This window comes from Vipera berus (assembly GCF_964194415.1).
Source record: "Vipera berus genome assembly, chromosome: 1".
NCBI classification, from domain to species: domain Eukaryota; kingdom Metazoa; phylum Chordata; class Lepidosauria; order Squamata; family Viperidae; genus Vipera; species Vipera berus.
In genome coordinates, this window is record NC_138202.1 from 153,414,191 (window position 1) to 153,440,632 (window position 26,442).

The 26,442-nt window shown below is 39.8% G+C and overlaps 1 protein-coding gene across 3 annotated transcripts; it reads left to right on the forward strand.

The window, feature by feature from the left end:
- Window positions 1-1,351: 1,351 nt before the first annotated feature.
- On the forward strand, window positions 1,352-25,820 carry GCA (grancalcin). 3 transcript variants are annotated; one of them, XR_014024689.1, is made up of 10 exons: window positions 1,352-1,543; window positions 4,195-4,368; window positions 9,018-9,087; window positions 12,246-12,289; window positions 15,804-15,951; window positions 16,270-16,383; window positions 16,934-16,992; window positions 21,542-21,741; window positions 24,074-24,445; window positions 25,152-25,820. XR_014024689.1 is itself a non-coding variant. In XM_081314539.1 (8 exons), exons 1-8 carry the CDS (start codon window positions 1,520-1,522, stop codon window positions 24,098-24,100), a joined length of 660 nt encoding a protein of 219 aa, XP_081170665.1. In that variant the 5' UTR covers window positions 1,352-1,519; the 3' UTR covers window positions 24,101-25,820. The 3 variants fall into 3 exon arrangements, 1 of the variants encoding a protein (XP_081170665.1); XR_014024690.1 differs by having other exon boundaries at window positions 1,363-1,543; window positions 24,074-25,820; XM_081314539.1 differs by lacking the exon at window positions 21,542-21,741 and having other exon boundaries at window positions 24,074-25,820.
- The last annotated feature ends 622 nt before the right edge of the window (window positions 25,821-26,442 follow it).

A 26,442-nucleotide genomic window follows, 5' to 3' on the forward strand; every position in this document is an offset into this window, starting at 1 on the left:
CTTCACTCTGCGTGAGCTCCCGCTAAAAAGGACACTCTATCAACACCTTGAGAGTGCGGCTGCTGGGCGTAACAGGAAGGTAAGGCCTTTGAGGGGGTTACGCTACATGTGGATTACAACATCTTTGATTGTATAGGTCAGAGGTAGGCAACCTTGGCTCTTTTATGACTCGTGGACTTCAACTCCCAGAATTCCTGAGTCAGCCATGCTGACTCAGGAATTCTGGGAGTTGAAGTCCACGAGTCATAAAAGAGCCAAGGTTGCCTACCCCTGGTATAGGTCATATTAGAAGTCAACCGGTGTACAAATACACTGATTTTTAAAAGGAATCTTTATAGTGAACAACAAAAAATGACTCCCTACTTCAATAACCAAAAGTGGAGAAACAGTGGTTCATAACAGGAAGAGGAACTAGGCAAGGATACATTATCCCCAGGGGGAGGTCCTTCTCTGTGGGCGCGCCGGAATTGTGGAACCGTTTGGCACCCGACCTTCACTCCTTCCGACGCGATCTGAAGACCTACTTGTTCGAACAAGCCGGCCTGGCCTGATGGGTTTAGATTTTAATATTGTTTTAATGTATTTTAATTCATTGTTCTTAGCTTCTGGGCACCTGTTTAATCTCTTTTAATGTTTGTATTCTTGTATTTTTATATGTTTGCCCTGTTCACCGCCCTGAGTCCTTCGGGAGAAGGGCGGTATACAAATAAAATTATTATTATTATTATCCCAATATTTGCTTAGCTTCCAAAAATGCATGCATTGCCAGAATTGGAGTAATAACGTGAAATCAAAAATAGGGTAACAATTTTGAGATATGAAGAGAGTACCTTTTTGTTGGCCGAACTTTAAAAAAAGACTTTTGAGCTCATCATAAAAATAAAAATGGACACGTCCATTTCTAGACAGAAAATATTCAGGAAACTACACTGCAGGGGAAACTAGCCCCCCCCGCCCCCCAATAGAGAAATGGTTAAGCGCAAGCAATACGTTTTGTCATAAAAAAAACCTACATCCATCATTAATCTCTTACGTTGATAGCAGGCTTAAATCTCTGTCTCTTTAAAGGAAATGCAAACGGCTTCACTGCCTTTTAAGGGAGAATACAGCCACGCTGACTTCCGTTCCTTTCCGAAACTACAATTGCACGTCCCCCTTTTACCTCAACGTCCATTTCCGGAGTGGGCGGGACTTCCTTCTTCATTCCTTTCCCCCCCCCCACCCCCCCCCCACACGCACACCATACACTTCTTCTCCTCTCCCCGCCTCCTCATCTTCCGAAACGGTCTTGAGCGGAAGTGGACGACGGCCTTATCCAATAGGAAGGCGAAACGGAAGGGTGCGTGACCAAAGGAAGTTCCGCCTCTTCGCAGACCGACTTAGGAAAGCGAAGGCGGCGACTGCGGCCTTGAGGAACGGGAGTTGTTTGTGGCGGATTAGAAATTCCGCCGAGCTTCGAATTCGGCTGACGGATTTCCTCCGCGCGCCGTTTAACGGTTGTTTCTCTCGCAAATTCGGCATGACGTATCCGGCGTTCGGAGCGGTGAGTCGGGAAAAACGGGAAGGCGCCAGAGCCCGCCGAGCTTCTTGGTTCTTTCCTTAGCTTGGCTTGAAGGCTGGCTGCCCTTCTTGGTTTTAAAAGATATTTTCTCTTTCTCATCTTTCATTGGCGGGTCTCCTCGATTGGGTCCCCTTGCCCCCCCCCCCCGCCTCAGTCTACAAAGTAGATCTCTTCTTCCCTCTACTCCAGGGGCCGGCAACCTCGGCTCTTTTATGACTCGTGGACTTCAACTCCCAGAATTCCTGAGCCAGCATAGCTGGCTCAGGAATTCTGGGAGTTGAAGTCCACGAGTCATAAAAGAGCCGAGGTTGCCGGCCCCTGCTCTACTCCAAACCCGAGCAGTGCCTCTTTTCTCTCCCCCACCCACCCTTGTCTTTGATTAGGACAGGGCTAGGCAAGCTTGGCTCTTTTATGACTCGTGGACTTCAACTCCCAGAATTCCTGAGCCAGCCATGCTGAGGAGAAAGGGAGAGGTTTCCAGGCTGAGCCAGGCTGGCTCAGGAATTCTGGGAGTTGAAGTCCACGAGTCATAAAAAGAGCCAAGCTTGCCTACCCCTGGACTAGGGAGATGTTATTGCGGCCTCCATATGGCCTGAACTTTCCTGTCGTTTCTCTCCAACCCCACCTCACCCCACCCCAAGTAGGGTAGTAGAAGGTGACTAGGTGGGAGTAAGTTGCAGATACCATAGTACAGGCTATATGAGCGCCTCTTCATTTTTATCCAAGGAGACAACCTTTTTAAAAACGCTTTTGGGCCTATTGGAATTTGAATAGTCTTCACTGGGCAAATGCAGATAGACAATTAGTCTCCGAAGCAGAGGTTTCAGTATTTATGCAAGCAACAAAGCGATAAATCACAAATAATAAGATACAGGACGCCCTCGACTTACAACAGTTCGTTTAGTGACTGTTCAAAATTATACGCGCTGAAAAAATATGACGGCCATTTTTTAACACTTTGCAGCTTTCCCCGTGATCATGGGATCAAAATTCAGATGCTTGGCACCTAGTTCATAATTTTGACCCGTTGTTGTTGTGTCTCAAGGTCGTGTGACCTCACAAGCAAAGTCAATGGGGAAGCCAGATTCACTTAACAACCAGGTTATTAACAGCTGCAACAATTCACTTAATTGTGGCAAGAAAGGTCATGAAATAGAGCAGAACTGACTTAACAAATGTTTCACTTAACAACAGAAATTTTGGGCTTAATTGTGGTCATAAGTCAAGGACTATCTGTACAACCAACAAAGTGATAGTCATACCAATAGAAATAGGTAATAGGAAAGGGCAGGGGTAGGCAACCTTGGCTCTTTTATGACTCGTGGACTTCAACTCCCAGAATTCCTGAGTCAGCATGGCTGGCTCAGGAATTCTGGGAGTTGAAGTCCACGAGTCATAAAAGAGCCAAGGTTGCCTACCCATGGGAAAGGGGAAGTGAGGTGAGGTGTTTCTGTCCACCCTGCCGTATTCCAGATAATTTTCCTGCCTAATTTGTGGGGCTTCTAACAAACCCATTTTGAGTTCTGGTGATAATGTCAACATATCTGTATTGTTCTCTTGACACCAGCAATATAGAAATAATTTGTCATTTAGCAAAATTATGTGGGTGGTATGAAACACTTAATTTAACCAAGAAAGTAATATAGGAAATTGGTTATGTGCTAAGGAAAACAATGGAAGTATTTTTGAGTCAAGGTAGCAAATCCATGCAGTTTCCTTAGCAGGAAAAAGACATGATTTGTACTTATTGCTAATGCTTTCTGAGATGTTTTATCAATTTCCCAATCTATTTTATAACTCTGAGATTTCTGGGTGGTCTTCTATCCAAGTATTAACTTGATATGGCCCTGTTCAGCTTTTTTTTTTGTACTTTGCTGCCAATGCCATATCCTCTGGGTCTTGATCTAATGTTAAATGAAGGAGCAGGGTTAGCAGAGCTTTATCTATATATTTTTTAAAATATCTAAATATATTAAATATATTAAGACTTGTTTCCTGACATGGGAAACTCCTGCTGAGTTCATATTTAATCCTATATTAAAATGGGAAGAAAACACTGCTACACTGATTATTAAAGAGTTTTAATGCTTAAGATTTTTTTATAATACAAATATACAAAATATGAAGAAGAAAAATAGAAAATGCAAAAAGGAGAAAAAAGAGGGGGATATATACCGCTGTTAAGTGAATCTGGCTTCCCCCATTGACTTTGCCCGTTGGAAGCTGGCTGTGAAATACACAATGGCAATCATATGACCACAGGACTGCAACAGTTGTAAATGTCTGCTGGTTGTGAAATATTCAAATCTCAATCACATGACTCCAGAAATTCTGCAATGGTTGTAAGTATCTGGACTGGCAATAAAGTTAATTTTCAGTGTTGTAATTTAGAATGGTTGATAAGCAGGGCTGTCATTAAGCGAGGACTAACTGTATTGTGAAAGCTATGTTTCATTATTATGTAACCAATATATTCTATTAGTTATATAGTAATGAAACATAGCTTTCAAACATGTTTCACTGGATTTTGAAAATTTAAAAAAGTGTTTTCCCAAAGTTGGGGGATTTGTACATACATGCCTGGTGCTAGGGTGATGAACATAGTAAAATGTATCTCTTCTTTTTGTTAAAAGTATGGTGCTTACCATGGTCAGATGCCAATGCAAATGGCAGTGGGACAACCGGTCCCTAGAGGGGTTCAAACTGTAGCCCATGATGGATCTTCTGGATATTCTGTTTATTCTGGTGCCTATGCTGGTGCTGCTGTTGATCCCTTGTGGGCATTCTTCAGTGCTACTGCTGGACAGGTAGGTCAGTTTAAGTAATTATCCTAAAGTTTTGAAAGAGAGTCACTTTTTTCCTGCTGATCAGTGTTAGAAATACTCCATAATGTCAGGGTTTTGTTGGCAGTGGATGTACTGACAGTATTATTGGTATTGCACCCTTAGAAATGACCCTATAAAATTGCTTGCCTTTAATTTTTTAATATGACTGGCCATAGAGCACAAGATAGCTTTTCGTCTACAGCTACCATGTAGATTGCTAGTTTTCTAGGCTTGTTTTTAAAGTTTTATATTAAACAGCTCAATAGAAGAAGAAAAGGAAATGAAGATAAGGGTTTTTTTTCCCCATCTGTGACCAACATAATATCCAGCTGGACTGAGAGAGAGAAAAGAGAAATTCACCTTCAGCTAATCTGTTCGTTTGCATGGAATCCATAACCAGTTTTTAAATGTAGATACAGGCAAGCAATATAAAGCTGCCTTCCTATGATAATATTTTAAAGAATTAAATTTTATACTTTCTCCGTAAGAGAATGGGAGATGTATTGTAAGTTTGATTTTTGACCTCATTAATTGGACCACGATCTTCAGCCAATTTCATTTGTCGGAATATCTGGCAACTTAGGATAGCTACAGTACATCAAGGTTTATATAATATAAACGTAGTGAATCCATGTTTAAGTGAATGTTCATCAGGCTTCAGTTTGGAAGAGTTCTGTACATTTTATGTGACTACGTACTGAGAAATACAGAAGCCATATCTGTATAATCTGGGCGAAAGGACTGGTTAAAAGGTTATAGTGAAGATTCACCAAAGGGCATATGCATGGCCCCACAGGTCATTGGTCTCTAGAGCGTTTTGGGAGTTTTGATGCCAATTTGCATTCTCTCAAGAGTGTGGAACTGCAAAAGCAATATTCATGAAGAACTCCAGTTTCAGGTGAGCAACTTTTCTTTACGTTTATTCTTTTGCTTGCATTTTAATTTTTATACTATTTACAAAGAATGCCTTACAGTCATAAGGCATTTGTTTAATAAATCAGTTAGCATCTCCACAATAATAGCAATAATAGTATGGTATTTCTAGCATTCATGTCTCTGGCACAACCCATTTGGTTCTATATTGTATTCCATTTGAGGATCTGTGACCATGTAAGAACTGCCTTCTTACACACTATCCTTTGAATGTTTATCATCACCCACATAGAGAGCTTTTAATTCTGAGCTAATTTGAAGGGATTTAATGGTAGTTTATTTTGAAAATGGATTTTTGTGTGTAGGATACTCTTTGATCTGTTTTATTTGCTTATTGACAAGGTACAGGAACCATTCATTTCAGCCAGTGCTAAATTCTGTTTGCTCTCTGATAGCCAGGGCAGTTTAGGGAGGAAAAGTGATTTTACTGCCAAAATGGTGACAGTTACTTAAGTCGCTAAGCTTACGTGATTCTAAACTTACACCGGTGAAGTAAATTTAAATTGTGGACAATTGGAAAAATACATGCAGTTCAACAATTAAAACTACAATGCTTTTGGAAGCTAGTATTTTCTCTTATTGGTGATTAAATTGTGAAAAGAAATAGATGCCAGAATATACTTTAACTCATTCTCTAATCTGAAAATAGATTATGTTGATGAGTGCCTAAAGATTAAAAAAAAAAAGTGGCCCTATTGGATATTCAGAGAAACGGCTATTTTCAAATTGCAATGTTTTTGTAAAATGCTGTTCTTACTAACATTTTCACGGAAGAAGAAATGAGTCTTAACTGTCAAATTATGGCACAGTATTTGCTTTCCCTGTAGACTGTCTTCTGATAGAGGACAGGAATGACAAGAAAGGCAGTTCAGAATATTGGTTTCATTAGAGCAGCAACTGCTTGAAATAGTATCCCATACAAGTGTGGGTCAATGAATTGCTTCTTTTCTCTACCATGAATTTTGCCTAGAAAGGTGACCAGCTACTTCATAAAACAGTTTTCTTTTTTATAGTTGTAAATGGGAGTGCAGTATTTTATATATATATATATATTTTCTCATTCTGGGAATTTCTCTAAATTCCACTAGACTCTTTTGGAAACAGTTCAACTCTTGACTTTTATTTGAAATGTTAAGACAGACTTAGCAAAGAATAGCCAAAATGGAGTTGATAGTGTGAGCTGCTAAGTCCCCAAGAAAAAGTAGGTGTTTGGGGTAGAAAAGATAATTTTCCCAGCAGTATAATTTCTTGGAATTATAAGGAATAGTATATGCACGTTTCAAAAAATAGACGATCTTTCTACTACCCAAAATAAGTTCCTATAGGAATATACTAGATCAGGGGTCTTCAAACTTGGCCCTTTTATGACTTGTGGACTTCAACTCCCAGAATTCTTCAGCCAGCACGCTGGCTGAGGAATTCTGGGAGTTGAAGTCCACAAGTCATAAAAGGGCCAAGTTTGAAGACCCCTGTACTAGATAGTATGACAATAGTTATAAAAATAGATATCTAAAAATAGATGCAGAACAGTTTACATAGTGCACAGAGCTCTTAATTATATTTAGTACTATTTCATTTCAAATATTGATTGCAACTAAAAATTTCTACTAGGTGATCCTTTTTTTTTTGCAAGTGAGGAAAACATGAAATACCATTGCTTTTTCATTTTTTTTTCCATTGCTTTACAGCAGGGTTTTCAAACTCTTTATCTTGAGAGAAGTTTTTCTCTGCTGACATTGTTAAAGAACATGCTATATGTCTGCTGTAGAATTCAATTGCATAGCAAAGGATTGTGCAGTATGTTCTGGAGTAAGTTGTCCGGATCAGCCTGTATGATTTTGAATAAATGGGCTGGAATTCTAAGCACAATTGTAAGGTTTGTTTAATGTAGCCTAACATCCTCAGATGTAAAATGCTTGCAATTGTACAGAGCATAGCCTAGAATATCCCCAGGTTTCTATTGCAACTTCTACAGTTCTACAGAAGAGGTTTAGTGGCATAGATGGTACAGTAACCTATATTTTGGGGGGGCGGCGAAATAATGCGACTGATTCTATTGAAGACTACATGATAAGTTTCTAAGGAATTTGGGAGTTTTCCAGAACACAGTTTGAAAACCACTGCTTTAAAGTAGCTATTTGGAACAGGGAGTTTTTCTGTGTTTTTAGTTTTTCATAAGTAGGATCATCATTGCCGACTTCCATATTTTTTTCTTAATTCTCAACTGTAATATTTTAGTAAATTTAGTTTTTTATAGGAGGAATAAACATTCACTCCTGAAGTACCAGTCAAATAAGCACAATGTCATCTGCCATATAGCAAGACCAGTGGGGTGATGGAAGCGTGGGCCTTTGACACTCAAAAGAACTGATCAGGTAGAAACTTGCAGTAACATTGTTTTTGGAGGGGAGGGCAAAGAAAGGCAGTGAAATAATTTCTGAGTGTTCTTGCATTATGAACTGACAGTGAGACTCAGAAATGTCTAAATCAAGATTCATTTAATCTTTTCCTTGTGCCCTGTGAACTTATCCAGTGAAAATCCTTTTGCTTTGGTGGTAAATACAAAAGTATGTTTGTGTTTTGTACAATCATTATGAACAACCCCCTCAATTACATAGATCTAGTAGAAAAGCTATACCGTGCCTAACTGAATTTTTGTCACTATGAGTAATGTTTTCTTTCTATCGAGAACGATTCTATTTTTTCTTAATTTAGCCAGGAAAAAGATAGGCCCATTCAGTTTGGAAAACACTTCTGAGAAATCTGAGAAGTCAGTACATGATTCCCATGTTAGATTAATGAATTTTGCTTAAGGCCAAATCAAGCAACAGGATTTTCAATACCCACCATTCCTTATGCTTTCATTGGCAAAGCTCACAAACTTTTTTTTAATCATTGTTTTAAATTTACTTGGAGGCTAATAAGATATATATTTGGTTGCTTACTTTTATGTTTTTAACGTATTTTGAGATAAGATTCTTTTTGTCATTTTAGCAAGATAATGCCTCACTAATGCTATGGTACGGTAGCTGAAAGGCTGTATTTCATGTCTTTGTGAGTGAATATTCTCCCATGTGAGAATTTGCAGTTGCTCAAACAGATAGCAAATTGACATGGATGTTGAGGTAGCCTCAAGAATTAATTTAAAGGCTTTCATTATATAGATTATTTTGTCTTGATGAGCTTTATGTTTGTATTCTATAATTCGATAAACTTAACGAATTTTTGGTCTTGTATATTTTTGTATAGAGCTGGATTTGAGTTAACCTGAGAAACTCTGTAGGATGTGCCTGGAATGAAGAAATAGGGAGAGAAGTTTTTTTTTTGTTTATTTTAAATGGTTTGTCTCATAATTTGCAAAACTTGCACATAAAACAGTTTTTTTTTAAGTTCAACATTTGTGAAAATGAGTTTTTATGATTAATCTGTCCTTGTAAGATGTCACGAATGAGGAAGTTATAGTTTATTTTGTGATTTTGAAAACATGTCCATTGTGATTTACTTATGTAAAATAACTAGTATAGCAAATATATAATTTATATTTAATATAATATAATATAAGAGTATATTTGTGAAGTAAACTATTTGAGTTTAAGTAGGACAGTGTGTTAACTGTATAGGATGCATAAATACTTGATTTTCTATTACCAGTTTTGCTAATCTCTTGAACCTCATATTTATGTGCATTCATTTTACAGAATGGTGAAGTGGATGCAGAGGAATTACAGAGATGTCTAACACAGTCTGGAATCAGTGGAACATATTCTCGTAAGATTGTTATAGAATGTATTATTCTGAACTGTTTTATAATATACATGTAATTGTTTTGCCTTGTGAAAAAGCACCTTTGGAATCTGTAATGGGAGAACTCAGTTTTTGTATCCAGAGAGCACATTTGGGGATGTTGATAGTTTTTATCTTCAGATGTTTTGCCAGTGACAACCCAGTGATGTTTCCAAGTCAAGCAGGATCCAGATAGTTGAATAATTTCCCCCTAGTTTTGAAGTATATTAAAGAGAGAAGGAACACACATATATTAATCTCTGTTGAAAATAAATTAGTGTAGTTTGAAAATTGCAGGTGCGGATGGAGGATCCTCTCAAAGGTATAAAAATTAATTCTAAGTTCTCTATGTAACCTACAAGTTGCTCATCCTTCATTTTTTACACATTGCCTCTTAGATTATTAGGTAGTAAAAGAAAGATTATTAGATTATTGCAGGTAGTAAAAGAAAGATGGCCCTAAATTCAAATTGATCTCCCCCCCCCAATATTTCTGTTACTAAGCAAGACAGTTAAGTAAGCTTTACCCCATTTTACAACCTTTCTTGCCACAGTTGTTAAGCAAAAATCACTGCAGTTATTAAGATACAGTGGGACAAAAAAGTATTTAGTCAGCCACCAATTGTGCAAGTTCTCCCACTTAAAAAGATGAGAGAGGCCTGTAATTTTCATCATAGGTATACCTCAACTATGAGAGACAAAATGGGGGGAAAGAATCCAGGAAATCACATTGTAGGATTTCTAATGAATTTATTTGCAAATTATGGTGGAAAATAAATATTTGGTCAATAACAAAAGTTCATCTCAATACTTTGTTATATATACCCTTTGTTGGCAATGACAGAGGTCAAACGTTTTCTGTAAGTCTTCACAAGGTTTGCACACACTGTTGCTGGTATTTTGGCCCATTCCTCCATGCAGATCTCCTCTAGAGCAGTGATGTTTTGGGGCTGTCGCTGGGCAACACGGACTTTCAACTCCCTCCAAAGGTTTTCTATGGGGTTGAGATCTGGAGACTGGCTAGGCCACTCCAGGACCTTGAAATGCTTCTTACGAAGCCACTCCTTCGTTGCCCGGGCGGTGTGTTTGGGATCATTGTCATGCTGAAAGACCCAGCCACGTTTCATCTTCAGTGCCCTTGCTGATGGAAGGAGGTTTTCACTCAAAATCTCACGATACATGGCCCCATTCATTCTTTCCTTTACACGGATCAGTCGTCCTGGTCCCTTGGCAGAAAAACTGCCCCAAAGCATGATGTTTCCACCCCCATGCTTCACAGTAGGTATGGTGTTCTTTGGATGCAACTCAGCATTCCTTCTCCTCCAAACACGAGTTGAGTTTTTACCAAAAAGTGCTACTTTGGTTTCATCTGACCATATGACATTCTCCCAATCTTGTTCTGGATCATCTAAATGCTCTCTAGCAAACTTCAGACGGGCCCGGACATGTACTGGCTTAAGCAGGGGGACATGTCTGGCACTGCAGGATTTGAGTCCCTGGCGGCGTAGTGTGTTACTGATGGTAGCCTTTGTTACTTTGGTCCCAGCTCTCTGCAGGTCATTCACTAGGTCCCCCCATGTGGTTCTGGGATTTTTGCTCACCGTTCTTGTGATCATTGTGACCCCACGGGGTGAGATCTTGCGTGGAGCCCCAGAACGAGGGAGATTATCAGTGGTCTTGTATGTCTTCCATTTTCTAATAATTGCTCCCACAGTTGATTTCTTCACACCAAGCTGCTTGCCTATTGCAAATTCAGTCTTCCCAGCATGGTGCAGGTCTACAATTTTGCTTCTGGTGTCCTTCGATAGCTCTTTGGTCTGGGCCATAGTGGAGTTTGGAGTGTGACTGTTTGAGGTTGTGGACTGGTGTCTTTTATACTGATAACAAGTTCAACCAGGTGCCATTCATACAGGTAACGAGTAGAGGACAGAGGAGCCTCTTAGAGAAGAAGTTACAGGTCTGTGAGAGCCAGAAATCTTGCTTGTTTGTAGGTGACCAAATACTTATTTTACCGAGGAATGTACAAATTAATTCATTAGAAATCCTACAATGTGATTTCCTGGATTCTTTCCCCCCATTTTGTCTCTCATAGTTGAGGTATACCTATGATGAACATTACAAGCCTCTCATCTTTTTAAGCGGGAGAACTTGCACAATTGGTGGCTGACTAAATACTTTTTTGTCCCACTGTATAACATAGTTGTTAAGTGAATCTGGCTTCCCCATTGACTGTTTATTAGAGGGTTGCAAAAGGGGATCACGTGACCACAGGACACTGCGACCGTCATAAATATGAGTTAGTTGCCAAGCATCTGAATTTTGATCACGTGACCATGGGGATGCCTCAGTGGTCGGAAATGTGAAAAATGGTCATAAGTCAATTTTTTCAGTGCCGGTGTAACTTTGAACGGTCACTAAATGAATGGTTGTAAGTCGAGGACTACCTGTATAAGTTAACATTTATCTCTGGCAGAAGCCACAGTCTTAAAAAAAGAAGGTCCAGAACAAAAGTAATATTTTTTTATGCTACCCAACTTCCAGTGACTTTGGCAGCAGTACTTAATCACAGTTAATTCAATTAATAAACCTTTTCTTTGTATTCATTTCCCTTTAACTACATTACAAGATCCTTAAACTAATATAAAATTAGTTGCATGTACCCAAAATTACATTGTATATACCATCATCTATTCCTGGGAACATCCCTTCTCCATTCCTTTAAGCAGAAAGAGAAAGAGCAAATGAGAGGATGTGATGAAGGAGGGATGCCTAGCGGAGGGAAAAGAGAAGTTGTATTCAGACATTACATAGTGTTATTTCTTGATTAACAGAATACCTCTCTGTTAATATTTCTCTCTGTAATACATGAAAGGTACCTGACTGCCCTCCTTGTAGTAGTACCATTCTTGACTTGGCTTTCAAATGTCATCTATCGCCTCTTAACTACCTTTCTGCCTGGGAAAACTGGCCAGCTGAGAAATCAGATTTCAATTGGTGCTCTGTTCTCAACAAATTGTTACAGTCAGTAGGTTTGAATGGTAATCCTTTCAGTGAGATTGCCTTGCTGGTCCTGTTTTGAACACTAATGATTAAAACTGAAATGGATGGGGTGCTGTAGAATTAATACTTTGTTTGTAATTTCAGCATTCAGCTTGGAGACCTGCAGAATTATGATATCAATGTTAGATGTATCCTTTTAAGAATATGTAGCTGAATTGGTCTGTTTCTGGATGTCTTTTTTTTTAAAGTAAGTCCCACTGAATTTAATGGAGCTTATTTCTCCAGTTCCAGAGTCAATGTCTCTTGAAAAACCTCAATATGTAATACAGGTGAGAGTATGTGTTAGGAAAGTTTGAATTACAGAGCAATTTGTGCAGACATTTCCAGCATATCAAACTATGAACAAGCGTCAGACTTCCTTCCACAGTCTCTTCTTTTTCTTCATCCGGCTTAGCTGGAACCACAATTGCCTGTTTTAGAAATTTATCCAAGATGCCAGTCTTCAGATTGAGTTGTTCAAAGTTGGGCAGTGTGTCATAAAATTGAAAACTATACCTTTTGAGTTAAATAACTTAGGATACATTTTTGTTTGTTGTCTGAGGTGGGAGTCACCTGATGAAGACTAATTTTATACATAAAAGGACAGAAATGGCAGGATCAGTCTGATTCTCTACTAAGGATTATGAACAAGTAGGAATATTTAATTGGTTCATTCAATGATTAAAATATATGCAGCTAGGTTTTCTGGTTGCATATATTCTTAATAGGTCTCATTAAAGATTGATTTGTACGTGTCCCATTGTAGACTGTAATCAGTCTTATTTACAGCCCACTGTAAATCAGCTGTCAAAAGAGCTAAACAAAGCAGGAAAATGTCTTAGTATTTTTGCACATTAACGATGCAGTGATGCTCCCAGAGAGGTCAGGCTGGAAATTGTGACCCCTTCTAATTTTGTGGGACTATGGCTTTTACCTGATGGATGCATGAGGTTCACAGGAGACTTCATGTGCTTGTTTTTCTTATTTTATTAGAACAAATGGAAATTATGTTACACATTCAGTCATTTCTCCACTAAACTTCAGTGGCACAATTTTGGGGTGTCCAGAGGTTGCAAAAAGGGCTTAGATCCACATTGAAAGCTACAAGTTGTCTATCCTGATGTTCAGGCAGTCTGTAAAATGTTTGGAAGTTGTATAAGATAATACATTTCTGCATTTGTTAAATTTGAAATCTGAGCTACCTCACTTTGATTTTAAAATAAATATGTAAGAAAGCTGTGTTCCATTTCAGATTGCTTCCAATGCATAAACAATAGATTTCCAGGGGTTTTTTTGTTGTTACAGTTCCTCTTTTAAAGAAAGGACTTATATGAGGACAATTCGGAAGTAAACGTCCGTTTGGTTACCAGTGACACTCGCAGATTCAGAACTTTTATTATACACTTTAGAAAACTGCAACATCACATTACTTTTCGACATAATCACCATTCAAATTGAGGCACTTGTCATAACCTCTTACAAGGTTTGAAATGCCTTAGTGGTAGTCGCTTGGCGTCAAATCTGCGTTATGGGAGGGTGATCAAAAACATCCCAACGGAACCTATTGGATTATAAAGGCTACATACTATTACTGAGACTGGTGATACTAGAGGATCTCCAGGAACATGCCTCAAGAAAACAAACAATGGAAATAAACTCTATGCTACAACTAATTCACCAAACAATTGTTGCATACAAAGAGGACATAAAAAGAAAGCATAATGAGACTAAAAACAATTTGAATAATATAAATGAGCAAATCTCCAAATTAAATCTACAGCTAGAAAGTCCCCAGACAACGACTACAAATTAAGAACAAATAAACCAGAAATCAAAAGACGAAGCAGAGGAAATGGATTTAGAGACGGAAGAGATATATAAGGGAAATATAAACGACCATATACGAACAAAATACTGCAAGACTTAGCCATAACAATGAAAATGCAAAAGACCCTTTACCCCTTAGGTCTGCAAAATACATTTGATGGCAAGGAAGAAGATTTTTAAAAATGGAATATAGAGCTTTTAGGGGAAATGTCACACCTTGGGAGACAATGAAAAGAGAAATTGAGGGAGAAGGAAACGGAGTTGTTTAAGGAATGTAAATGGGTGGAATTCCCCCGCAAAAATAACCTACCTAAATTGTCTTCCAATGCCAAGCAATTTTTGCAAAAATAGAAAATTCCTGGGTGATGAGAGATTTAAAAAACAAGATTTGACTTTTTAGAGGAAGCATTATATGTTTAAATACTTGTTTGAATAAGATTAAAAGAACAGCTGACCCTTAGATATAATTAGACTTATAATGAAAGATATAATTTAGAATTAGAATAACATATATTTCTTTGATATGGGAAATAGGAAATAAGAGGATTGGTATGAATAAAACTTAGCTATATAAATGTAACTATTGACAAAATCATAACTGACAAGATATTTTAAGTACTGATGGGAAATTAAATCTTAACAACAGCACGAAAAACAGGATATTGATTTATGAATTGATATTGTTATTTTTATAATAAAATATGATGATGCATATATTTAACTGTATATATCAGTAGTACCAAAATTGTAACTGTGTAATGAGGGAAAATGGGGAAAAATGAGGATCAGGGAAAAAATATTGGATTGTGTAGTACTGAAAAGATTTAGAGTGAAGAAAATGCCAACTGAGCCAACACCACACTGGCAGTCAGCTTGCCCCAACGCTTGTTATAGATGGCTTGTCTGAGTTTTTGTTAACGTTTCACAGTAGACTTTGAATTGATGGTTGAACCACGCTCCATGAACTTTATTAGCAGTACTCCTTTGGCATCTTCACATTTGGCGGGATTTTCTATGGTGCCACTTCCGGTGTATTGGTTCACGATAATGCTCGCCTGCACACTGCTGGACGCACCCAAGAACTTTTGAAGCAGTTCCATTGGGATGTTTTTGATCACACACACGCACACACCCATAGCCCAGATTTGGCACCAAATGACTACTAAGGAATTTCAAACCTTGTAAGAGGTCATGACAAGTGCCTCAATTTCAATGGTGATTGTGTCGAAAAGTAATGTAGTTTTATAATGTGTCTAATAAAAGTTCTGTATCTGTGAGTGTCTGTCATTGATAACCAAATGGAGGTTCATTTCCGAATTGCCCTCGTATATGTCATCAAGTGGAAGAAGTCCCGTATAATTTTTGTACTATACTATAGAATCTTGTATATGCCCAGCAGGTGGCAGCACTAAGCTATCCTTTGATGCTCTCAAGAATGTTGGAACTTAAATGCATGACTTAACAAAATCCCAGGGCTGTAAGTGAAATTCTGGAATTGAAAAATACATCCTAAGGGGGAAGGCAATGGCAAACTACTTCCATGATATTGCTTAAGAAAACTAGGTAGAGATATTGCTATTGTCACCAAAATCAAGCTTAATTTGAGAATTGCTTAAATATCAGCGTTAAAAGTTAGATTAATAGGGTATTTTGTAAAAGAGCAGAGTAAGAAGAATTTTTTTTTGCTAAATGATCTTTATGACTTACCTGTTTAAAACATGAGCAAAATTGAAGCCCAAGTGTGCAGAACAGTAACAGAATCCGTACAAGTAAAACTATTTAATCATTTTTATCACCTGTCCACAAGATGGCCTGCTTCTTAACACATAACACTAGAGACAAAATACTGGAAAAATGGGATATAATGAATTTAAAGAACTTTGGACAGCTCTTAGTGCTTGGAAACACAATTTCATGTTGGTTGATCAAGACCGAAGTGGAACTGTGGAATTTCATGTACTGACTCAAGTTATTGTAGCTATGGGTAAGTAAAACTTTGCTGACCTAGAAATCTAACTTACAGATGTAAGCCAGAGTTTTCTGAATTCAGATCTAGTGCTGGCTGTCTAATTTAGTTTAGAAATGGATGGACTTTATTCCTTTTCCTACATGTGGGAAAGTTAATTTTTTGTAATTGCACAATAGAGCAATAAAGTACTCTTCTTAAGGAGTAGTCTTAAAAGTACTCTATTTTATTCACTGTATCCCTGCTGAACTTCTGCTATCTCAGATTGGTTATAACTACTCTAAATTATTTATGAGTGTCCTGAAAGTGTGTTTTTCTTTCTGATTACTTGTCTAGGATACAGACTAAGCCCACAGACTTTAATTGCTATTGTAAAACGTTACAGCAAAAATGGCAGAATTTCTTTTGATGACTATGTGGCGTGCTGTGTGAAGCTTCGTGCTTTAACAGGTAAGGGCGGGATTTGTATATTATATTTTTTGGTTTTGCAATGCAAGCATTCACTGCTAGGGATACAAACTAGTTTGCATAAGTAGAACATATTTGCCTGGAAGAAGCTTTGGAAATTTCTCCTATTTTTTTCTTGCAGCAGATTTCTATAGCCATTAGTTAAAGGCTTTTTCAGGTGAAAGTGGGAGTACCCTCAAACAGTTGTCAGCTTCAAGCCTCATTTCAAGGTCCCAATGTTTTGACTCCTACTACTGACAAGATGGCAGACATTATTCTTTAGATTACTTTAGCTTGCAGTGAATATGGCAAAAGACTTTACATTGAGTGACAAACATCTGCGGGCTTATTTGGAGTCTGGTGTAATTCCATTGTATTGCCAGTGATTTTACAGAATATGCTATCCTCTGATGATTGTAGAAATGAATGGATAATGGATGAAGTATTGTTGTGCTTGGCTATTTTAAAATATAGTCATATTCCATAGATTTTTGTGTATGTATAGACAAGTTCAGGATTTTTACAATATAAATTTTCAATTTTTTTTTTGAAGATTTCTTCAGGAGAAGAGACAGCATGCAACAGGGCATTGTGAATCTTCTGTATGATGATGTAAGTAACAATACTGTTAATTGGTTATAAAATGATTTTAACTACATTTCCTTTTATAATCTCACCCCCATTTTACTTGGGAATATTTTAGGAAATTAGATCTCAAGATAGTGCTGTAGCTCCTGTTAGATCTCAAACAGATGGAAGTTTCTTTAATTCTTCACTGTGGTCTTGATTTTTCATGTAGTGGTATTTCATTTGGTGCCTTCTAGAGCAGCGTTTCCCAACCTTAGGAACTTGAAGATGCGTGGACTTCAACTCCCAGAATTCCCCAGCCAGCATAGCTGGCTGGGGAATTCTGGGAGTTGAAGTCCACGCATCTTCAAGTTCCTAAGGTTGGGAAACGCTGTTTTAGAGCTTATCAGATTTTTTTGGCTGGAACATCTATTCCTCCCCATTTGTACCACAGAACACGGTGTGACTCCCACTTCACCTTTCCATTGGTTTTCAAGCACTATGGTTATTACGTTATTTGTCTTTGACTGTTTTTCCCCCCTTTTATCACAGTTCTTTATTTTTTCCCTTTACTTATTAATGTCGCAAGGGGTGGGAACTAACGTAGTAATATATTAATCAGTATTCAACTAGAGGGGATAATATCTGTGTGATGTCTTTTTTGATGCCCTTTTTAAATGCTCTTGATTGTTTTGTGGGTGCAAATCTATCCCTTGAATAGCATAAACACAATTGGTTTGCTTTGCCATCATTCTGGTTGGCAGGCCACTCTCCAGGAGGAAGCTTCAGAGGTGGCAGTTTAGTTCTCTCATTTTCCTCCTCTCCTTCTAATGTGTTCCAGAAATTGTCTGATGACTGTCCTGTTTCTGAGAAATCAATCAATTTCTCCCTGTCAATATGCTTACATATCTGCTGTTCCATTAATCACCTTTTCCCTTCATTTACTCGGACAATGCAAATTAGTGGTCTCCAGAGAATTTGCTATTACCCAGGAGTTCTTTGTGCCTCTTGGAAAATTATATGCCTTGCTCCATCTGATTTTGTTTTAGACAACTGATTCTGGGAAGAGTAGCAATGTTAATTGGATTTTCTCCATTTGCACACCATCTGCCTATCCATGGACTGATGGACCCTTAAATCCTTAGTAACAGATATGTAGCTTTATGAGTACTGACAAACCTTTTTTTTCTCTTTTTTTTCTTTTTTTGAGGTCTGCAGAGATCTGTTAAATCAGGGCATGGTTCACTTTCACTAACGTGTGTCATGAAGAGCAGATTCCAGTGTTGGGAATCTGTGTGTGTGTGTGTATGTATGTGTGTGTGTGTGTGTGTGTTAGGGGAATGAAGCATCAGTCTCATCCCTCTTAAGAGAACTGGTTATCCCAGGCTTTACATAGTTTGACAGTTTCCTGTCTTTATTAAACACATGTATAGATATTGTACTAAATTGTTTTAGGTTCTGTTTGTTTAATCAGATTTTTATTAATGGAACTTAGATGAAGCTCTGATCACTTTGGTCACACTACTGTGAAACTAAAAGGGTTACCAACTTCAACTCGTCCTGATGCCTTGTAGCCAGCCTCTCCTTTTCTCCCTTCTTGGGTGGTATTCCTTCCCCCCCCCCCCCCCCGTAACCTGCTGATAAAGCTTCATGAAAGGCCGACTGCTTTGGGCCTAGGAGTGTCTCTTTTGTTCTTTTTGATAAAATCAATAGACTTTGAACCTATAACTACTTCCATCTCATGGAGACTAGTCTGTCTTCTCACTCTGACTTTGGCTTACGTAGAAAGATGAAGTGCACTAAATCAGAAAATGTTACGTGTGACTGTCAAGATGAAAGTTTTTTGTTTTGTTTTTTCCCCCCTCTGTGGTGATTTGTCAGCTTCCCAGCTTTGGCACGTAGGCACTTTTAGAGAAAAGGAAAAACAGTTTTAAAAAAACTCCTTAGAATCACCTGCGAGCTGGCATATAGGTTTCAAAAAGAAAAAAATATATAAAAGAAATCACAGAAGAAGGGTTGGTGGGATGTGGAGTGATCTCTCTAGGTCTGGCAGGCGAAAGTGCGGGAGTGAGAAGTAACTGGACGAGGTGAGGAACAGAGGAGGCCACGGCTGGAAGAGCTAGAAATCACAGAGGATGGTCCATGGTCGGGGAAAAGAACCGGGAAGGAGCCCGGAGGCAGCTGGAAACAGAAAAGAAACTGCAGGAAAGAGCCAACAGAAAGAAAATGCAGCCCTGGATTCCAGTCAGTGGCAGAGTAAACTCCATGTGGTCCAAGCTTAGGGAATGTTAAGGAGAGACGTGTATGTGTGTGTGTGACACGGGACAAATCTTATTTCCTGTTTCAGCCTAGCCCAAGGCCATCTACAGGCAGTAGCCACAGCAGTGGCAGCTCATATTTCTGTAAATTTTTTGGCTTGCTAACAAGCCAAAAAATTTACTTATATATATATATATATATGTATGTATGTATATGTATATGTATGTGTATGTATGTATATATGTATATATGTGCGTGTGTATATATATGTGTGCGTGTATGTATATATATGTGTGTGTGTGTGTGTGTGTGTGTGTGTGTGTGTGTATACCGTATTTTCCGGCGTATAAGACGACTGGGCATATAAGACGACCCCCTACATTTCCTGTTAAATTATAGGGTTTGGGCTATACTCGCCGTATAAGACTACCCCTCTTCCAACGCACACCAAATAAAAATTAAAAAACATCAGATTTGATTTTAATATGGTAATTTTAATTCAAATGCTTATGACATGCAGGTACTTAGTAGGAAAACTGTCACTTAGAAACATAAGGCTGTTTGTCATCAAACATGTAAACATAAAACAGTGCAAGTGGATTAAAATTTTCCTAATTCATTCTAAAGCTTTCCCTGCGCAGAGCCTTAAGTAACACCAGCTGCCTGCAATTAGTGCAGGTTCGCATCCCACCAGGCTCAAGGTTGACTCAGCCTTCCATCCCTCCGAGGTAGGTAAAATGAGGACCCAGATTGTTGGGGGCAATAAGGTGACTTTGTAATAATGCTGCTTGGGGGGGGCAAGAGCCCTAATAAGCAGGCATATACATAGAATGAAGGCTATTGCTAAGCACATTGATTTGTGCTTTAAATTGTAAGCCGCCCTGAGTCTTCGGAGAAGGGCAGGATATAAATGGGGTTAAAAAAAAAGACCAAATGGGAGATCCGCTCCAGGTTTTCCAGCCAGCCCGCCCAGTTCCTGAGTCAAATGTGTCCTTAGAGCTAAGCAGCTGCTCTGACTGCTGCATTCCCCACCTGCCTTTCAAGTTGGGATAGACTACAGCTGCTCTTCAACTTTAGAAGGAAAGACGCCCAGACCCCAGCCTGTAAAAAATCACAGACTGCAGCTTCTTCTCCAATTGGTCCCGCTTTCCCTGCGCAGACAAAATGGGAGATCCGCTCCAGGTTTTCCAGCCAGCCCTGTCCCTAAAGTTTCAGCACCCAGCGTATAAGACGACCCCTGACTTTTGAGAAGATTTTCATGGGTTAAAAAGTCGTCTTATACGCCAGAAAATATGGTATATATCTTTGTTTCTGAAATCAGTGTGGACCTTCCTCTTGAATCCAGAGATATTGCTCATCCGTTCCCCCCAGGCCCTGGGGAACGCTGTCTCATTCTTTGGGTTTGTGTGGTGCTCTTGCATTTTTCCAGGATCGCAATTTATTCTTGTCTTTCCAAGGCTCATCTAGGAAGCGCATGGCCTTTCTACCCACCATTTCTCCTCACGGCGGGTGGCTGTTATCTAGCATTGGTACATGTTGGTGAAAGAGTCGTGCCCACTTTCTGACCCATACTCCAGAAACATGAGAGCAGCTTTAAGTCACATATTGGTGGTGTTCCAGTGGCCACATGACTTTCTCCCTCCCCCAATTCCTATTTTTTTGGGGGGTGGGGATTACTGTATTAGTTTTAGGAACTGGGTGGGAGGGTGTTCAGCAAGGTCCTGATTTAATCATACGCTAGACAACATTTACGTAAGCACTGGAGAATCTCGGGGCTGAATGGAAGCCTTGAAATAATGTATGTGAATTCTTAGGTGACCACTTGAAAAACTGCACTTAAAAAGCAATTAGTTGCATTTTTAATTTAAAACTTGGATTAGCAAATTTTGGCATTCTCATCTCAGGTTAATCAGCCTATGAAAACTAGACTTAGAAACGCTAGTAAAAGACAATTTACACTGTAACCTGACATTGAGTCAAAATAGTCACGAGTAAAAGTGCACAGTTTCCATTTTTTTTCTCTGAAATATTTTGCACAAGCTTGCGGAATTTCCTTTTCTTATTGATTTGATTGATACATTTTGGATCACGTGCAAGTCGTCGGAGCACGGTGGGTGACTCCTGTGGCTAGGATAATAATAATGATTTAATTTTTATACCGCCCTTCTCTCGAAGGACTCAGGGCAGTGTACAGGGCAATACAATAAAATACAATATATAAAAATTAAAAGAAATATTAAATACAACAGCCCAATTCTATAGATTAATACAAAACGTTAAAATACCCCTAAACCCATCAGACCAGGCCGGCTTGTTCAAATAAATATGTTTTTAGGTCACGTCGGAAGGAGCGAAGGTCGGGAGCCGTCCGGAGCTCCACCGGTAAACGGTTCCAAAGGTCTGGTGCGCCCACAGAGAACGCCCTCCCCCTGGGGGCCGCCAGTCGACACTCTTTGACCGACGGCACCCTAAGGAGGCCCTCTCTGTGGGAGCGCACTGGACGAAGGGAAGTTGATGCCGGCAGCAGGTGCTCCCGTAAGTAACCCGGACCCATGCCATTTAGGGCTTTATAGGTCGTAACCAGCACCTTGAATCTTACCCGGAGGACAAACGGAAGCCAATGCAGCTCACGGAATAGAGGTGTTACATGGGAGTATCGGGAAGCCCCCACCACCACTCGCACGGCTGCATTCTGCACCAGCTGGAGCCTCCGAGTAGTCCTCAAGGGCAGCCCCATGTAGAGAGCATTGCAGTAGTCCAAACGGGAGGTCACGAGTGCATGAGTGACTGTGCGCAAGGCATCCCGGTCTAGATAGGGCCGCAACTGACGCACCAGGCGAACCTGGGCGAAGGCCCCCCTAGTCACAGCTCCTATGTGATCATCCAAGGAGAGCTGTGAATCTAGGAGGACACCCAAGTTACGAGCCCTATCTACGGGGGGTAATATCTCACCCCCCATAATTAACGATGGAATATTCTGAATTTCCCGAGACGCCGGCACACACAGCCACTCAGTCTTGTCAGGGTTGAGCCGAAGCCTGTTCCTCCCCATCCAGACACAGACCGCCTCCAGGCAATGGGACATCATGTCGAGGGCATCACTGGGGTGGTTTGGGGTTGAAATGAAAAGCTGGGTATCATCAGCATACTGATGATACCCAACTCCAAAACCACGAATGATCTCACCCAGAGGCTTCATATAGATGTTGAACAGGAGAGGCGAGAGGACCGATCCCTGGGGAACTCCACAAATGAGAGGCCTCAAGGTCGACCTCTGCCCCCCTGCCAACACCGACTGCGAACGTCCCAGAAGGTAGGAGGAGAACCACTGAAAAACTGTGCCTCCCACTCCCAACCCTCTGAGACGCCGCAGCAGGATACCATGGTCGATGGTATCGAAAGCCGCTGAGAGGTCTAATAGGACTAGGACAGAGGAACAACCCCTGTCCCGAGCCCGCCAGAGATCATTCACCAGCGCGACCAATGCCGTCTCCGTGCTGTACCCGGGCCTGAAGCCCGATTGGTACGGGTCTAGATAATCATGTGATGTGCTGGGATGCTGGGTTGATAATCGGCCAGCCCGCTTTCAGGACCCAAGTACTGCTGCAGAGCGGGCCAAGCTCCCGTCGCTCACTCCAGCCTTTGCCATAAGCGAGTAATTGTGAGCACATCGCTAGGGAACACTTCAGTGGGCACATCACATGAAAGAAGGCCCAATCAGGCTCTTCCCCGGGTAACTAAGGCTACCGGCTAATCCTTTCAACCCGGGAGTAGCGACAGCAGCATACGCAAGTAGTGTCTCAGGTTAAAAAAATAATAAGTCTGTGAGGCTGGGCTTTTACTGTATGGTTTTGATGGGTTGTTACTTGCTTTACCATATGAACTAATCCGCAGTGCTGAAGAAATGTGCCATAATGGGCCCCCTCTTATTTTTTTCAGGGATGGGTGTAAATAGTGCACATCAAAAGGCAACAGTGGGAGGAGATTTTGAGGGCTTTGATGGACTGGCATTTTGATTTTACAACTACGGGTTGCCTAGAATCTGGTGGCTAGATCACATACGTAAGAGAGGGAGTCCTCCACAACTGAACCCAGCATTTTTCTTGCTAAGTGAGACAGTTTTAAGTGAGCTTTTGCCCCACCTTACGACTTTCCTCGCCACAGTTGTTAAGTGAATCACTGCAGTTGTTAAATTAGTAAGAGGGTGGTTCAGCGCCTCTGGCTTCCCCATTGACTTTGCTTGTCAGAAGGTCACAAAAAGTGAACGTGTGAACCCAGGGCACGGCAAGCTTCATAAATATGAGTCAGTTGCCAAGAGTCTGATCACGTGACCCTGGGGATGCTGCAATGGTGGTTAAGTATGAAAAATGGTCGTAAGTCATTTTTTTTAGTGCCGTTGTAACTTCGAATGGTCACTAGATGACCTGTTGTAACTCAGCAACTAGCTTTTCTTTATCACTGAATTATGTTTTCTCGATTTTGACTTTGAACTAGGTAAGCTGTAATTGCCATAAGGTATTATCATGCAAAGTTTTCAACTTTTAAAGACATATATAAAGAACACATTATGGATGCATTTAAAGATAAAGCAAAGACAACTTTTTTTTCATTTAATACAGTTTTATAGCCATGTGCATTCTTGATCTATTTTGATGAAATTTGTTCAAATTGCACATATGCATTTCAGAAAATTAAGGATAGTGGATACTTTTTACAATATATCAGACAATCTGAATTGAACTGAGATACTTTGCTGGGTTATTTTGTTACCTTGTTCTGTTTTGCTCTTTTCATCTGTTCCCATGCTCTTCTTCAAGCCACCTCCCCCCCCCCCCCCAACTCTATTAAATTTGTTTTTGTTTTTCAGTTCTTGCAGTGTACCATGGCTATCTGATTGCTGGCTGTGGATGAAAACTCCCGTGCTTCACTTCACCTGCGTGGAATTGCTGTGAAAGCAAGGCTGTCATTGATTTTCCATATTTCTGCCTGCTAATGTACCATTTTTGACCTTTAATGTGTAGTTTGAAATAAATAAGTATACAGGTTGTACAGTAATTGCTAGAGGTGTCATTCTTTTTCATGTGGATGATAAGTCTTTTTTCTTTTGGGGTTATGCTCTTAGAATGAATAAAAGGAAACAATCACATTTCATGCAATGATTATCAACAGAGCGGGTTGCATCTTGAGAAATTGTAAATGCCTAAGAAAGCAGGAAGCCATAAATTGGTGGCCGTCAAAAGTATGTTTAAACATTTGTATATTTCTTCTGAATGTTAGATAAATAATTTTGAATGCAAACTAGAAGAAAGTGTTCATAGTAAAGATTTATAGCCCTTAGTGGTAAAGCATACTCTTCCAAGTGGTGTATCCTCTTGACCAGGGGTCCCTCGTGCCAGAAAGGTTGGGGACCGCTGCTCTTGGCATACATAATATTCCAAAAGAATACTGTTGGCTTTATGGAGTTGCCATTTTCCCAATAAAGCGTAGGTCTTTAAGGGAAAAGGGGGGGGGGCTTTGCAATTGGCTCATTACCACCTAGAATTCCAAGAGCAGGTGAAGAATGAAAGAAACAAAAGCCTGACTTGATGCTTCCAGAGCTTTTACTGTACTGAGGTTACTGCCTGAAAATAGAATCGTGGATGTGGTGGGAAGCTGTTAAAGTAAAGCAGCTTCTCATATTGTAATAATTACACGCCAGTTTAACAAGCATCAGCAGATCTCTTGCTCTCCTCCAACACTCTGCAAGTGGTATTAGATAAACAGGGCCCATGGCAAATCATTTCTTTATATGTTTTTCAAATCCGGCTGCTGCTGTTTTCTATCCATTTATAATTTGCCCATTGCAAGGAAATGTCAAGGTTAGCTAGTGTTGTAGATAAGGGTCTTTGTTTACTGGCTTGGCTATTGCCACGTTTTGCAGATTTAAACATTTTCTTTCTGTGTAGACATCTCATTATGCATTGTGGATGAATCAAAAAGCCTTGCTAAAAGTGAGCTTGTTGGATATGTTCTGCTGCCAAAGGAAATAGAATTGAGTCCGGGTAACGCTTCATGATTAACCTAGCGAGTGGGTGCATTTGTTACAAGAGTTTCCCATGTTGCCATTTCTTGGTATATTGAATAGCATGATGCAGCTGTATGATCTGAGCACTTGGTAAGAGGAAGATATATTTGCATCACATCAGACTTTGGTATCATGACTAAAATGTAAGAAATCATTTTGTTGAATATTGCAGTAAGCTGTACTCATGCTAAGAAAGAGAGTTTTTAGCCTGGAGTCAATAATTCATCTGTAAAACATTTCAGTTCTTTGTATCATCCTGCACCTCCCTCTATAATTATGCCACTATGTTTACCTCCTTTAAAATGGCTTTTGCATTATCTTTGAATTTCTGTAACAGTGGTGGTATCAAATCAAAGTTTTGAAATCATTGACACTATTCACATGCAAATTTTGTGTTCACCATTGTCAAGTAATAGCTGTAGATTATTTGCAATCTTCTATAGAGATTTTTGTACCTTTTGAAATGGATGCTATTCTAACTGTAAAAATGTTCTTGTTCTATTTTCAGTGCCATTCCAGGCAATTGTTTGAAAATAAAGTTAGAGCTTGCTTTGTATTTTTTTTCATTCCTAAAATAAGTACATATGAGGTTATATTCTTGGGTGCCATAGTAATTTTACAAATTCTACAGAATTTAATATTCCAGGCTATAAGGTGAGATGTGGGTGTGGGTGTGTGCAATAGATTTGATAATGGTGAGAGGAAAAAAATGCTATGCAGTGCTCCTGAATCCTGAACTTACCAACCATGGGTGTAGATTACTGGGGGTAGGCAACCTTGGCTCTTTTATGACTCGTGGACTTCAACTCCCAGAATTCCTGAATTGAAGTCCACGAGTCATAAAAGAGCCAAGGTTGCCTACCCCTGGTGTAGAATTTTAGCATGTACAGAGAGAAAATGGGCCATCTTTCTCACAAATCCTAGTTACAAATGTTCACATTTCTTCTCTTAAATGTGATGCTGCCTTGTTGACTGAGGCAACCCCAGTGAAAAGTGAGGTGGTTTGGGGGGGGGGAATCCGGTATACCTACAGCAGAGGTCCCCAACCTTTTGAGGACCAGTTCCGTGGAGTGTGTTTTTTCTGCGGACTGGAGGTGGTGTGGTTTCATGTACCGCTTGGGCGGGGCGACAGCGCCGGTGGGACGCTCGGGGGTGGGGCGGCGCTAGTACTA